The 15,174-nt window shown below is 36.1% G+C and overlaps 1 protein-coding gene across 1 annotated transcript; it reads left to right on the forward strand.

Moving 5' to 3' along the window:
• The first annotated feature begins 1,255 nt into the window (after positions 1 to 1,255).
• On the forward strand, positions 1,256 to 15,174 carry LOC123668293 (P protein). Its single transcript, XM_045602057.1, has 10 exons — positions 1,256 to 1,452; positions 1,814 to 1,929; positions 3,176 to 3,314; positions 4,065 to 4,200; positions 4,923 to 5,125; positions 7,178 to 7,271; positions 7,514 to 7,656; positions 8,414 to 8,524; positions 8,967 to 9,114; positions 14,898 to 15,174. Exons 1-10 carry the CDS (start codon positions 1,264 to 1,266, stop codon positions 15,074 to 15,076), a joined length of 1,458 nt encoding a protein of 485 aa, XP_045458013.1. The 5' UTR covers positions 1,256 to 1,263; the 3' UTR covers positions 15,077 to 15,174.

A 15,174-nucleotide genomic window follows, 5' to 3' on the forward strand; every position in this document is an offset into this window, starting at 1 on the left:
TGTAAATCCAAAGTATAAGGATACACGCGCACGATCTTAATCTATAGAAATAACGGAAACTCAAAAAACATAATTGGAAATACCATCAGTCCATTTTCCATCCTATCGTCTAAGTATTAAGGTTTATTTTTAGATAATCATAAAATGTTATCTCATCTCCAGTAATGACATACAATAGTTTATATTATTTTAACGCGGTGTCAATGATGGGTCACAGACATTTGACCTGGAAAATTGCTTATAATCGCATCAAGATGTTATTGTATTGTATTATGTTCCCAGGCAATTCTATTTTTCTCTAAGCGGTTAAAAAAGCATTAGAAAATAGATGACGAATCTATACATTTAGTTAGTTTTTAGGTTTCTTTTTTTACGAAATTAGGTCGACAAACAAGCGAACGGCTCACCTGATGGTAAGCGATTACCGTAGCTTATAGAGGTTTGCAACACCAGAAGAATCGCAAGCGCGTTGCTAACCCTACCCCCAATCCCCTAAGGAGCTCTGGTTACTCGCCACAGGAACACAACACTGCTTGAAAACAGCATTATTTAGCTGTGATCTTCTGTAAGGTCGAGGTCCAGTCCAATCACGACACCAGTCGGGCTGCTCCAGATTTTGAGCAGGATATTTCCTGCCGTTCAAAAATTGCATTTTTCATGAAAAGATTAGAAGTCCGTAACATAGATAAAAAATAGTATATTTTCAATAAATAAATAATAATCAAATTCAATAATAATCAAAGTCAAAGATCCTAAGATTTAAGAAAACTAACAGACAAACTAAATACTTTTATTATATTATCAGTCAATTTTTTTTTTATGTCACTAGGTCGACACACAAGCGTACGGCTCACCTGATGGTAAGCGATTACCGTAGCTTATAGACACCTGCAACACCAGAAGCATCGCAAGCGCGTTGCCGACCCAATCCCCAATCCCCCTAGGAGCTCTGGTCACCTTACTCACCAACAGGAACACAATACTGCTTGAAAACAGTATTATTTTGCTGTGATCTTCTGTAAGGTCGAGGTACTACCCCAGTCGGGCTGCTCCATATTTTGAGCAGGAAATTCCTGCTGTGCTCTACCTCAGTTAGAGTTCAGCCTAATACAATCCACTGCTAGACATAGGCCTCCACAAGTTTGCACATAAATGGAGCGAACTCATGTGTTTTGCCTATAATCACCACGCTGGCCTGCTCAGGGTTGGTGAGCGTTTTATTATACTATAAAAGCTGTTTAATTTCAGATCATCAACCGTACAATGGCAGCAGTTCTCATCTCAACGGCATCTTTAGCTGTTCTCTCCCTTATAGGTGAAAGACCGTCTCTACCGGAGCTGGTCTCCTGGCTGGACATGGAAACACTGCTCCTGCTGTTCAGCATGATGATCCTCGTCGCTATCATGGCTGAAACTGGGATGTTTGACTTTCTAGCTGTTTTCACTTTTGAGGTGTTGTAAAGAATATTTTAATTAATTTATGCAAAACCGTTACATTTCTTTATACAACTAGGTCGTCAAACAAGCGTACCGCTCACCTGGTGGTAAGCGATTACCGTAGCTTATAGACGCCTAGATCACTGAAAGCATAACAAGCGCGTTGCCGACCCTACTCCCCCTCCAGGAGCTATGGCTACCTCTAGAGCTGCATATTTGTCTGTGATCTTCTGATGCACCTGATGTTATAGACATAAACTACAGTCCCACCATCCCATAAAACCCGGTAACCTCTTACCATTGGGTGAACTCCACGATTGCTTGCCACTCTAATGTTATGATAAATATTTGACTATGTCCTCTTTTTTGTCACCAGGTCACCAAAGGTAAATTGTGGCCACTGATCACACTCCTGTGTGCTATCACGGCGCTACTGTCGACGTTTCTAGATAATGTTACTACTGTCCTCTTGATGACACCAGTCACAATCAGGTAGGCTGCTGTGAAAGTCAAGTAAAGGTCATCGAAATATTATTATGCTATGGATTTTGATTGAAAATTGCTATACCTCTTTTTATAAAACGCGCTTCAAACGCATTTGAACAAATATTTTTTTCCGGTCTGGGTGTGTTTCCTTGTGGGTCTCCCCACCGTGCCTCGGGGAGCACGTTAAGCTGTTGGTCCCGTTTGTTATCATAAACACTTGGTAGCGATCGGCACTCATAGTAGAAAATATATCTGCCAACCCGCAGTGGAGCAGAATGATAGAGCTTCGAAACTTCTCCTACATGGAGAAAGAGGCCTATGCTCAGCAGTGGTAGGCTGAAATAAACAATCTATTAAGAAAAGCGCGTGAGGTGGTGAGTAGCCTATCATTAGTTCAGAATTTACCCAGTGCACATACTGTATTAATTACATACATACATATAATTAGGCCTCTTTCCCGTAGGGGCAGGCAGAAACCACTTCTTTCCACTTGCTACGATCCTTACATACTTCTTCGCTTCGTCCACTTTCATTATTCCTTTCATATATGCTCTTCGGTTTAGGGTACTCTTGACCTGGCCTTTTTTCAAGACGTCCCTTATTTGGTCTCGAAACGTCCGCCTATGTCTACCCTTTCCAACCCTTTCATTCACACTCGCATTATACACTTTTTTCGTCAATCGTTCTTAACTCATTCTCTCGACATGACTAAACCATTTGAGCATACCTTTCTCAATTTTTGTCACTACATCTTCTTTCAGACCACAAAGTTTCCTTATCTCACTATTTCTTATCCTGTCACTCAGTTTAACTCCTATCATACTTCTTAACGCTCTCATCTCAACTGCATTTATTCTGCTTTCATGTTTCTTCTGCCATACCCAACTTTCACTTCCGTACATGAGTGTCGGAACCAACACCCCCTCATGCACAGCCAAACGAGCCTTGTTAGACACCTTCCGACTGCTGATAAAGGAGTGCAAAGCTCCATTCGCCCTGTTTCCTGCATTCACTCTTCTTTCAATATCACTCTCACACTTTCCATCTTGATTGTATTGTTTAATATGAAATTATTTACATTCTTTGTACGAAGTAATTGTAAAATGGTTTTTTTTTTTTAAATAAAAATAAGATGTCCCTCCCAGTTTCAATATTCAAGTTTATTATACGTATTTCTTCTATAAAGAGCTTTTCAAGAAAGAGAGAGAGAGAGACGATACATGCTTGCTAAATCAAAATTGTTGTTTTTCAGACTATGTGAAGTAATGGATATGGATCCTGTGCCAATACTGATGTCGATGGTACTCTTCAGCAACATTGGGGGTACTGCGACCCCTGTCGGCGATCCCCCTAATGTCATAATCGCTTCGAACAAAGCCGTTGTAGCAGCGGTGAGTAAACGGTATATTTATCATACTAATATTTTGAATGCAAAAGTTTGTGAGGATGGATGAATGAATGATGGTGTAGGTAGCGGAAGACTTGAATTAATTCAGCAAATTTTTCAGTTTTTCCAATACTTTGTCGAATATTCCTATGAAATGAAAAAAAAATAAAAAAACGCACCGATTACTTAATCTTCACTTTCTTGACAGCTTGCAAAACAGGACAACGACAAACGAACGTCTGTTTTCAGCTAGTTTAAGATTAAGAAGTCATCATCATCATCATCACTTCGGCCTATAGCAGTCGACTACTGGATATCGGCCTCCCCAAGTTCACGCCAGACATTATGGCGCAAACTCATGTATTTTTCCCATAGACACTAACGCTGGGCAGGCGGGTTGGTGACCGCAGGGCTTTGTTACACCGAAGATTATGCTGTCCGTTTTCAGCCTGTGTATTTCAAAGCCAGCAGTTGGATGGTTATCCCGCCATCGGTCGGCTTTATAAGTTCCAAGGTGGTAGTGGACGGAGGCGACTAAGGGATAACACAGTGTTATCCCTTAGTCGCATCTTACGACACGTGGCTATATTCTTTACTGCCGTAACCACACAGATTAGAAGTCGTGTGTATGGATTATTTTTATTATTTCTCTCGTTCATTGAGTGAAATTTTTATTTCAGCACACGCGGCTTTTATTATTCAATACATGTCTCTTTTCTCACATTGCTTAAGAGTTTCATTTAAAATTTTACAGGGTATAAATTTCACGAACTTCACAATGCACATGACGTTGGGTATACTTCTAGTTTGCGTACAGACGTACTTCCAACTCCGGTTTATATATAGAGATACGAGTAAGCTACGCCTCAACGTGCCCAGGGATATTCAAGGTTTGAACTGAGTTTTATATCTTTATTATTTTTATTTTTATTTGAGATTTTTGCAAAAAGGCACAGCAGGAAATATCTTGCCCAAAATTTGGAGCAACTCACCTAATGAACTAACTAACCTTACAGAAGATCACAGCTGTTCACTGTTCTCAAATAGTGTTGTGTTGCTGTGTGAGTAAGGTTGTCAGATCTTCTGGAGAGTGTCGAGGGTAAGGTCGCAAACACCTTTCAGAAGATTCTGTTTGCAGACTTCCCTATGCTATGGTATCCGCTTGCCACTATGCGGATCGTATACTTTTTTGCCATCTTTATAGAATTATTTTTATATTTATCTTTATAAGCCTTTATTGCCAACACTATATACATGATTTATCATTTCATAGTTAAAATTAGACATGCAAATTAGAATTTATAGCTTTAAAAGTAGAATATAAAAAGTTCATTATCAACATTATTGAATTACTATTATATATACTTAATATCACTATATATGTAATTTTAATTGATATTATATTATAAGGTAAATATGTCGTTGTTGTCGGGCGACGCGTCGGCGTGTCTTTGCGACACGAAGGCCTCCTCCAGCTTTCTCCATTCTGCTCTTGTTTCAGTTTTTCTGACCCACATGTTTTTTTAAGTCATCAGACCAACGAATAATATATTAAATTATCGGTTTTAATAAATATTTTACATTTGTCGACATACATTTTGTTTCGTTCCAGATCTCAGACACCAAATATCGATATGGCGTCGCGCGATCGAGTCCCTTCCGCAACTGAGTAAAGATCAGCAGATCGTCAGAGAGAGGCTTGAGAGGAAGATGAACAAACTGACGATACAGTTGAACACGATGGTCAAGGAGAGTTCGAAAAGGGTCTGCCCGAAGGAAACTTTTCAGACTACCCTCAGTCAACTGAAACAGAAGGTAAATAGTGGTTAAACTAGCGTAACATAGTATTATCATAGTATTATCGACACTAGCAATTTATACTAAGCTAACTCATAAAAGAGAACTTTACAACAGAGGCTTATAAAAGAGAAAAACGTGCTAACTTTTATATTAATTAAGAAACTTATTTGAAATTTGGTATCTTTAATAGTTAATTTATTCATTGCAATCTCACAAGTATGTTTATAACATATTAAAACACATTTTATCAAATTCGCATTAAATGAAAGTGTTTGATCGCAAACGAAAAAAAAACTGACTTCAATTACATCGACGAGTAATACAACGTAGATTGACGAAAAAATAGTCAATTAACTACGCGTTATCAAAGATTACTTAAAAAGTAGTTATCAGATCTCGATAAAATTTGTATGTGACCAAATGATAAACATCAGCTTTCGATTAAATTACAAATTATCAAAATCGGTACACCCAGTAAAAAATTATTGCGGATTTTCGAGAGTTTCCCTCGATTTCTCTAGAATTCCATCATGAGATCCTGGTTTCCTTATCATGGTACTAAACTTGGGATATCTCCTTTCCAACAAAAAAAAAGAATTATCAAAATCGGTACACCCAGTAAAAAGTTATTGCGGATTTTCAAGAATTTCCATCAATTTCTCTGGGATCCCATCATCAGATCCTGGTTTCCTTATCATGGTACTAAACTTGGGATATCTCCTTTCCAACAAAAAAAGAGTTATCAAAATCGGTACATCCAGTAGAAAGTTATGTGGTATAATACAACGTAGGTCGACGAAAAAAGCTTCAAGTAAAAACGCATTATTAGATATAACTCGAAAAGTAGTTGTTAGATCTCAAATAAATTTAAATGAGACCAATTGGCACACACCAACTTTCGATTAAAAGAAAATTTGACGAAATCGCTTCACCCAGTCAAAAGTTCTGATGTAACATACATAAAAAAAAATACAGTCGAATTGAGAACCTCCTCCTTTTTTGGAAGTCGGTTAAAAAACCAACTTATCGAAAATTCGAGTTGGCGTAGCATAAATTGTTGGTGTCGATTTGTTCTATCATTATGTAATAGATGGCGCTGTGTATTGTAACCCCATATATACATTTATAATAATGTGTAATATTTTAGACGATGGCTAATCTCGTTACTTACCAGTTAAAATTAAAAATTTAAAAACGCAAATACGTATCACTTATGTATGAAAGCATAGACTATGGAGTGCTGAAACACACTAAATGGGTTCCCTATCTTAAACATGTCTAACCTTATATAAATCCTCTTATCAAATTGAAAACTATATAACTATGTTAGCAATATATGTACAGTTTGCCTGATACTAAGAGGTTACCATGGACGCCTGCAACATTGGGTGTTTTACAAGCGCGTTGCCGACCCGACCGATCCCGACCCTCCCCAGGAGCTTTTGCCTCCTTACTCACCACAGGAACACAACACTACTTCAGAGCAGTACTATTTAGCTGTGGTCTTCTGGAAGGCTGAGGTACTACATTCAGGTAGTTCAAAATTTTAAACGATAAAATTCCTGCTATACCCTGCATCAATAGTATGTTTTTAATATTACACATCTCAACTAATCAGGCCAATCTATACATATAATAAAATGGTAAGAAAGTCAAAACTGCACATTGAATATTTTTTAAAAGAATACTTAAGGTGTGATCTTCAATCGATACCGAAGCCAAAAATATAGTTTTTAGAATTTTTGTCTGTTTGTCTGATTTACTTCAAATTTGGCACGAATATAATTAAGAAGTCGGGTCATCATATAGGCTACATATTATCACGCTATCGACTACGGGGAACGAGCAGTGAACCTTTATTTCTTCAACGCATTCTGTAACAACGTGTAATCTAACGACGCATATTTGAAACGTTGTTATGTTAATAACCATGCTATAAGCTAGCTTCATACTATAAATAAAGACATTCTGTAGTATATTTAGTATCAGTATTGCACCCGTGCAAACCCGGGGCGGGTCGCTAGTGTTTAACTAAAAATATAGGATTTTTTATATTTATGTTTTCAGTACAAGATTCGCGACAAAATACTGCTCCTCAAGTCGACAATAGCAATCAGTTTCGTCGTTGCGGTGTTCTTTCTGCATTCGATACCTGAACTAAGTAAGAATATCTTAATTTTGATGGTAAACGTGACCTCAACACCCAATCTTCTAAATTTGAAAATACAATATTTACAAACAAAGATATCTGACGCACCATAACTGACCAACAGACAACATTTATATACTATTCATTGTCAGCATCAAATTCCAATTTACTTATGGAATATATGGTATAACCATGTTCTATTTTGTGGCAATAAATTAATTATATTTATTTTCATTTCATAATTATTTTCCCAGATCGCGTATCTCTCGGCTGGACGGCTCTCCTGGGCGCCATCCTGCTGCTGACGCTGGCGGACCGCGAGGACCTGGAGCCCATCCTGCACCGAGTGGAGTGGTCCACGCTGCTGTTCTTCGCGGCGCTATTCGTACTCATGGAAGTGAGTAGAACTAAACACAGTGCAAGTGTCCAATCTTTTAAAACATGGAATTTTCCCCTGTTGATCTTCCTTCATTCCAAAACCGACTATAAAAGCAGATTTAGCCAAATAAACCCAATTTTTGGGCGATATGCCAGACGTATGTATTAAGCCTTCAGGGCAAATGTATAAATGGATTTTTTTTTATGTAACTAGATCGGCATACAGGCGCACGGCTAACCTGATGGTAAGCAATTACCGTAGTTTATAGACGTCTGCAGCACCAGAAGCATCGCTGTGTTCAACCCTACCCCCAACCACCCCAAGAGCTCTGGTCACATTAATCACCACAGTAACGCAAGACTGCTTGAAAGTAGTACGATTAAGCTGTGGTCTTCTGTAAGGTCAAGGAACTACCCCAGTCGGGCTGCTCCAGATTTTGAGCAGGATATATTCTGTTCCATTTTCTCCCGTTAAAATGTAGCCTCAATGGTATTTTGGTAATTTTTTATGGTATAATGGTTTTTAATGGTATTTTTTTTTTGATTGATGAAGGAAATTTTTTATAACCATTCAAAAATACAAAAATCCAAAGTTTTCTTCTTTACGGAATTACTATAAATTAACATACACAGACGAGGGTGCTATCATCAATTGCTCCATATAGTTACAGAATCTTGCATTTAACCTCGCAATTTTGTAAATAGATAATGTGATAAAAGAAATAAAATTTTTAACACGTAATTGTTATAAAGATATATATTGTTTTAATTTTCAGGCTCTATCAACACTAGGCCTAATAAAGTTCATAGGAGGACTAACAGAGTCTTTGATACTCAAAGTCGACGAAAACGGAAGACTGGCTGTTGCTATACTTCTTTTATTATGGGTTTGTATTTCATTGTGTCTTGTCACTCACTTATTCATTAATCAAAGTCTAAGCCAAAAACTGCTTGAATTAAGTAGGCTTCAAAAGTTTTGACTCGTCATATTACAAATCAAAATTATATTCGTTTACAATAAATTAATTAAAGTTAATATGTAGCGTAGTTACGATCGATTCGGAATGTGGTTTCAGCGCAGAAACATTGGCAATAAACTCCGCAGTTATTCCTTTTTTTTAAATTACTAATCCTATAAATTTAGTCATCGCATATACAAAATTGTCCCTTAGTCGCCTATTACGACACCCACGGGAAGAAAGGGAGTGGCTATATTCTAACTACCGTAACCACACAGCAACTATAACAATAATAATTCCTACTGTATCCTATAAAACAAAGGATTCCAGACTTTTACTGGTAAACTACAAGAAAAAGTGTTACTCCCAGGTGTCCGGTATAACGTCAGCATTCGTGGACAACATTCCGCTCACTACCATGATGGTTCGTATCGTGATCGCGCTCGGCTCCAACCCCACACTGAATCTGCCCATCACACCACTCATATGGGCTCTGTCGTTCGGCGCTTGTTTGGGAGGTAGGAATGAGTTTTTTAACCGGTTAACTTATAACAGACATGAACACACGTAAACTTGACACACGTTGACTTCAAAAGCACTTTTAAATTGTCTTTTTACAAATTAGAATTAGGTAGGTGTGTTTTATTTATTTTTTTTTATCTACACAATACACACACGGTCGTCTGTTCCTAAAGTAAGCAACTAAATGCTTGTGTTATAGGTGACAGCCGACTGGTGGACTACATATATATATATTTTTTTTTTCGATAGACGTATTTATAAATAATAGATATATAAATATATAAATAAATATTTATATCACACCCAGACTCGAGGTGGGAATCGATCCCACATCCCTCGGAGCAGAAAACAGGGTCGTTACAAACTGCGCCAACGGGCTAATTAAAACTAATGTGAAGCTACCACCGGTTCGGAATGTATATTCAGTAGAAAAAAATCAATAAGAAACTTCGCAGTTACTCTTAAACTGTGACATAGACACATACGCGCGCACATACACATAATACACATTATTCAGTTCATGGTTCACCAGTCGGCTGTCACCTATAACACAAGCATTTAGTTGCTTACTTTAGGAACAGACGACCGTGTGTGTATTGTGTAGATAAAAAAAAAAAGAAAAAGAAGTGTCAAACTGTCAAAGTCGTATAAATTTTCTTTTATATATTTTATACGGTTTAATTGGAAATTATTTTCTAAATTATTAGTTTACATTAGAAATGAACACAAAATTATCAAAATTTAAGCAATGCGCAGCATGCACCAACGACATCTCAGCAACAGAGGTAATTAAATGCGGTACATGTGGCCTGCGATATCACATAGAATGTATCAACACGTCTTACAAAAAAATTAATGACCTACCACCAGAGTATAAGACTAAATGGTCTTGTCCCTCTTGCTGCTCTAAGAAACCAAAAGGTGATAATAGCAACACACCAGCACGTGGAACTATCGTTATCAACGATAGTCCATCTTCTAATATCACGCATAGGCGACCACAGGCTTCAGTACAGCCAACATCACAGGTACATGAATATTTTACCCTTGAAAATTTAAAACAGCTAGTCAAGGAAGAAATGGACACACTTTTGATTAAAATAGAATGTAAATTTGACAAAATAATGGAAATTAAAACTAGTGAAATGTGTAAAGAAATGTGTGAGATTAAGGATGCATTAAACTTTATTAATAATCAATATGAGGACATAAAAAATAAAATTCAAGAAAAGCTAACTGTTGTCAAAGCACTTGAGGAAGAAAATGTAAAATTGAAATCGACAGTAGTTGATCTCAATAGCCGCCTAACTCTAATGGAACAGCACGCAAGGATGAGTAATTTGGAAATTCAATGTATACCAGAGCATAAATCCGAAAACTTGCCAAATACTATTTTACAAATAGGAAAAATAATAGGCAATAATATATCGGACACTGATATTCACAGATGTACCAGGATTGCCAAAACAAATCCAGCAAATGGCCGCCCACGTTCCGTGATCGTAAAGTTTGCAAGCCCGCGTATTCGAGACACATTTTTGGCTGGAGTAATTAAATTCAATAAAAAAAATAAAGAGGATAAGTTAAATACAAGCCATGCTGGTATAGCTGGTGAGAAAAGACAAATCTATGTCATGGACCACTTGACGCCTGAACTAAAAAAAATACATGCTTTTGCTAGAATAACAGCAAAAAAACTAAATTACAAATACGTATGGATAAAGAATGGACGTGTATTTTTAAGGGAAACGGATGGCTCTGAATGTATTGTTGTAAAGAATATCGAACAGCTGGAACAACTTAAATCTTAGAACTGTAATTTCGAATAATTTAGTCTTGTATTTATTATATATAAAATTCTATAATTTGAAAATATATTACCAAAATGTTAGAGGGATCAAAAGCAAAACACACGAGGTAAAACTTAATATTTTATCTAATGACTTTGATATTATTATACTAACAGAAACTTGGCTTAATGACGGAGTATTTGATGGTGAATTTATTGATAATCGCTATATAGTTTATCGTAGAGACAGAAAACAGAGTAATACTAAAAAGGTTAGTAATGGAGGGGGAATAATGATCGCAGTAAAAAGTAGTATTAGTTCTAGTCGTTTATCACAGTGGGATAGTACTTGCGAGGATCTATGGGTGACAGTTGATGCAGTAATACAAAATAAACTTAGTCAAATAGCTATTTGTGCTGTGTATATACCACCACCAGTCAAAAGTGAAGCACTGAATACATTTTTAATTAACACCTCTAGAATAATTAACGCAAATGAACATGTGCTCATTATAGGTGATCTTAATTTAAGTAGTATATCATGGTCTGTATCACCAGAAGTAAATTATATGTACCCAGAATATGGTAATTGTCTTGGTAATTCTCTTATTGATTTTATTGAAGAAAATAATTTGAAACAATTTAATAACATTTTCAATTCAAATGAAAGATTACTTGATTTAGTCCTGACTTGTAATACGCATGTCAATGTCATCAAATACCCAAACCCTATCAGCATAGTTGACAATCACCATCCACCCTTATTAGTTAGTCTTGAACAAAGCGACTTAGCTAACATAGATGAAAAGACTACTGAAAGATTAAACTTCTATAAGGCAAACTATGGTAATATTATCAATGATTTAAATAATACACCCTGGCTTAATTTATTTTCAAATTGTTTTAATGTCAATTCTATGCTCACAATATTTTATAATAAAGTGAGGGAAATCATTGAAAAACATGTTCCTAAGACTAAACGTAAAAACAGTAAATTCCCTATATGGTATAACTATAAACTAATTTCCATGTTGAAACAAAAAAATAAATACAGGTTAAAATTTAAAATATTCAAAAACAAACTTGATAAAATTCATTTTGAATCTCTAAGAAACGACAGTAACAAGTTAATGAAGGAATGTTATGATAGATATATTGCATCAATTGAAGATAATTTGACGAAAAATCCTAAAAGTTTCTGGACTCATCTAAAAAATATGAAGCATTCAACAAATACATATCCCGCAAAGATGAAGCTTGGTGATAAAATTGCCACTGATGGCTCTAGCTTGTGCAATCTCTTTGCGGATTTCTTCGCATCAGTCTATGACTCGAGTGAATATTCACAAAATTACTCACATGTCTTGAATGTTATCTCAGGTAGCATTTGCAATATTAAAATTACCATTGAGGATATAATCAGAAAGCTGAAAGGACTTGATGTAAGAAAAGGATCAGGTCCGGACAATTTGCCTCCTTTATTCATTAAGGAATGCGCTGTTCCATTATCATTACCACTTCACTTAATATATAACAAATCTTTATGCACAGGTGTTTATCCTGAGATATGGAAGTTAGCAAGAATAGTCCCTGTTTATAAGAATGGCGATCGTGAATCTATAACCAACTACAGGCCTATATCAATACTCTCGACACTATCGAAAGTCTTCGAATCTTTGCTACATCCAATCTTGTCACGCCACGTTCACCATGCTCTCTCAGAATCTCAACACGGATTTATTGACTGTAGATCTACCATAACAAATCTAGCTAATTTCATGAACTTCGTTACAACATCTATAGATGCGTGTAGACAAGTCGATGCAGTTTACACAGATTTCTCAAAAGCATTTGACAGGGTAAACCACAAACTGCTGGTGGCAAAACTCTCAACTTTTGGCATAGGAGGGCCTCTTTTGTCTTGGATTTCTTCATATTTAGCCAACAGACGCTCATACGTAGTTATCAAAGGTCACAATTCTCTATTTTATCTCGCTGTGTCTGGTGTTCCTCAAGGATCAATTTTAGGACCATTACTATTTAATATTTTCATTAACGACATTACTAATTGCATCAAGAATTCCAAATGTTTAATTTATGCTGACGATTTAAAGCTTGCTAAAGAAATTACAAATAAGCATGACGTTAAGTCTTTACAAGAAGATATCAATAGAGTTTTCGAATGGTGTAAGTTAAATGGAATGGAGCTTAACCCTTCCAAATGTTCATATATTACTTTCACACGTAAACGATTTTTTGTTGAGGGAAAATATTTTATTGGTACGCACCAATTACAGAAATTGGAGTATGTTCGCGATTTAGGTATCACTATTGATGGTAAGTTACGTTATAATGTACATATTGATAACATATGCAGGTCGGCACGCAAGATGTTGGGGTTTATTTTTAGAAATTCTAAACAATTTAAAAAACTGAAAACCAAAAAAATTTTATTCACTACATTAGTAAGGAGTAAGCTAGAATATGGAACGCACATTTGGAACCCTAACTACCAGACCCATAAAGATAGATTGGAAAGTATACAGAGACGGTTTACGCAATTTTATTCTATTGGACAGGACAAAAGAATGCCCTACTACTCACGGCTAAATAAGTTTCGATTAAACTCACTCTCTAACCGGCGCAAGCTACTCGATATGGTATTCTTACACAAACTAGTGAATGGAACTGTGGATAATTCAGAACTCCTAAGCAAAATTTCAATTAACGTTCCCTCTCGCATACCACGATATCCCCTTTCACTATTTGCTTATAAAACCCAGAGAACAAACCTCGGTTATTATTCCCTCATCCCTAGATTGAGTAGGCTCTACAGAGAATTTACAGTTAAAAACAAGTCATTAGACATCTTTGCAGATAACTTAGCTGTATTTAAAAAGAAACTATTAAAGTCATTTGATTCCTCAAATCAAAAGTTATGTAGCACTAATATTAACTTATCTTAATTTATAATAGTAATAGTTATGTATTTAGTTCTTTATTTTGTTTGTATTTTTTTTTTTTATTTAAATCCTATATGTTTAAAATCTTTTGATGCTGATGACTCAATTGTCTAAAGCGCATGCTGTAACTACCTTTAAGAGGAATTATATGTATATACTTAATACCTTTGCATATATCTAATTGTAAATTTTTTAAACATACAATTCTGTTGGTGGTTCTAATTAAATAAATAAATAAATAAATAAATGGTTAATGGGAGAGTCACATACCTTGTACTAGAAACTCACACATTACAATCAATAAAAATGAAAATCAACACGTCGCTATAATTAACTTTTTTTCCTTTCAACTTTGAAGTTAGTGATTTATCATCAGCAAATGACATTACATCACAAATATCCTTAGCTTAAAATGGCAGATCATTTATATATATTATAAAGGAAAAGGACCTAGAATCGATCCCTGTGGCACGCCCATTTTTAGCACACATCCAAAACACTTCGTTCCGTTTATGATACATATTTAATTATTTTTGTCAGATATGAAGCAATTAGATCAAAAACCTTACCATTAACCACCGTAACATAAGGTTTACTAACTAATAGAATTTCGGTGTCCACGCATATAATCATAAATATAACTTGTCCGTAATGGTATAGTGGTTCTAGAGGTTGCATTAGAGTCGATGGTTCGATTCCATTTGGAGTAGATTATTTTATAAGACTAGGTCAACAAGCGTACGGTCCACATGATGGTAAGCGGTTACCGTTGCCTATACCTATTGCCTATACCTGAAACATCAGATGCATCGCAAGCACGTTGGCATCGTGCTTGCCAACCTTATCCCCGACCCTGTCCAGCAGCTCTCTACCTCACTCACACAGGAACACAATGCAGTGTTACTTATCTGTGATCTTTAAGGTTGAGGTACCAGCTCCAGTCTTTGAGCAGGATATTTTCTGCTGTACCGAACTGTACTGTTTCTGTGTAATGAAAATGTTAACTAACCATAAAATTTCTTCCTAGGTAACGGAACTTTGATCGGCGCAAGCGCGAATGTCGTATGCGCAGGAGTCGCTGAACAGCACGGCTACAGGTTCACCTTTATGCAATTCTTTAAAATCGGATTTCCGGTTATGATAGGCCATCTTATCGTCGCTTCCGGCTATTTACTTATCTGCCACTGTGTCTTCACCTGGCATTGAACATACTACCCATGATATCTTACTAGAATTAGAAAGTCGGTAAGACGACTTGTATATATATATATATATATATATATATATATATATATATATATATA

The sequence above is a fragment of the Melitaea cinxia genome, chromosome 30, assembly GCF_905220565.1.
Source record: "Melitaea cinxia chromosome 30, ilMelCinx1.1, whole genome shotgun sequence".
Lineage (NCBI taxonomy): Eukaryota > Metazoa > Arthropoda > Insecta > Lepidoptera > Nymphalidae > Melitaea > Melitaea cinxia.

Bases quoted from the DNA above. Each gene is read 5' to 3' on its own strand.
- LOC123668293 (XM_045602057.1), top strand. From the start codon at position 1,264: ATGGCAGCAGTTCTCATCTCAACGGCATCTTTAGCTGTTCTCTCCCTT. The intron at 1,930-3,175 runs GTAGGCTGCTGT...GTTGTTTTTCAG, and splicing joins ATGACACCAGTCACAATCAG to ACTATGTGAAGTAATGGATA. The intron at 7,272-7,513 runs GTAAGAATATCT...TTATTTTCCCAG, and splicing joins GCATTCGATACCTGAACTAA to ATCGCGTATCTCTCGGCTGG.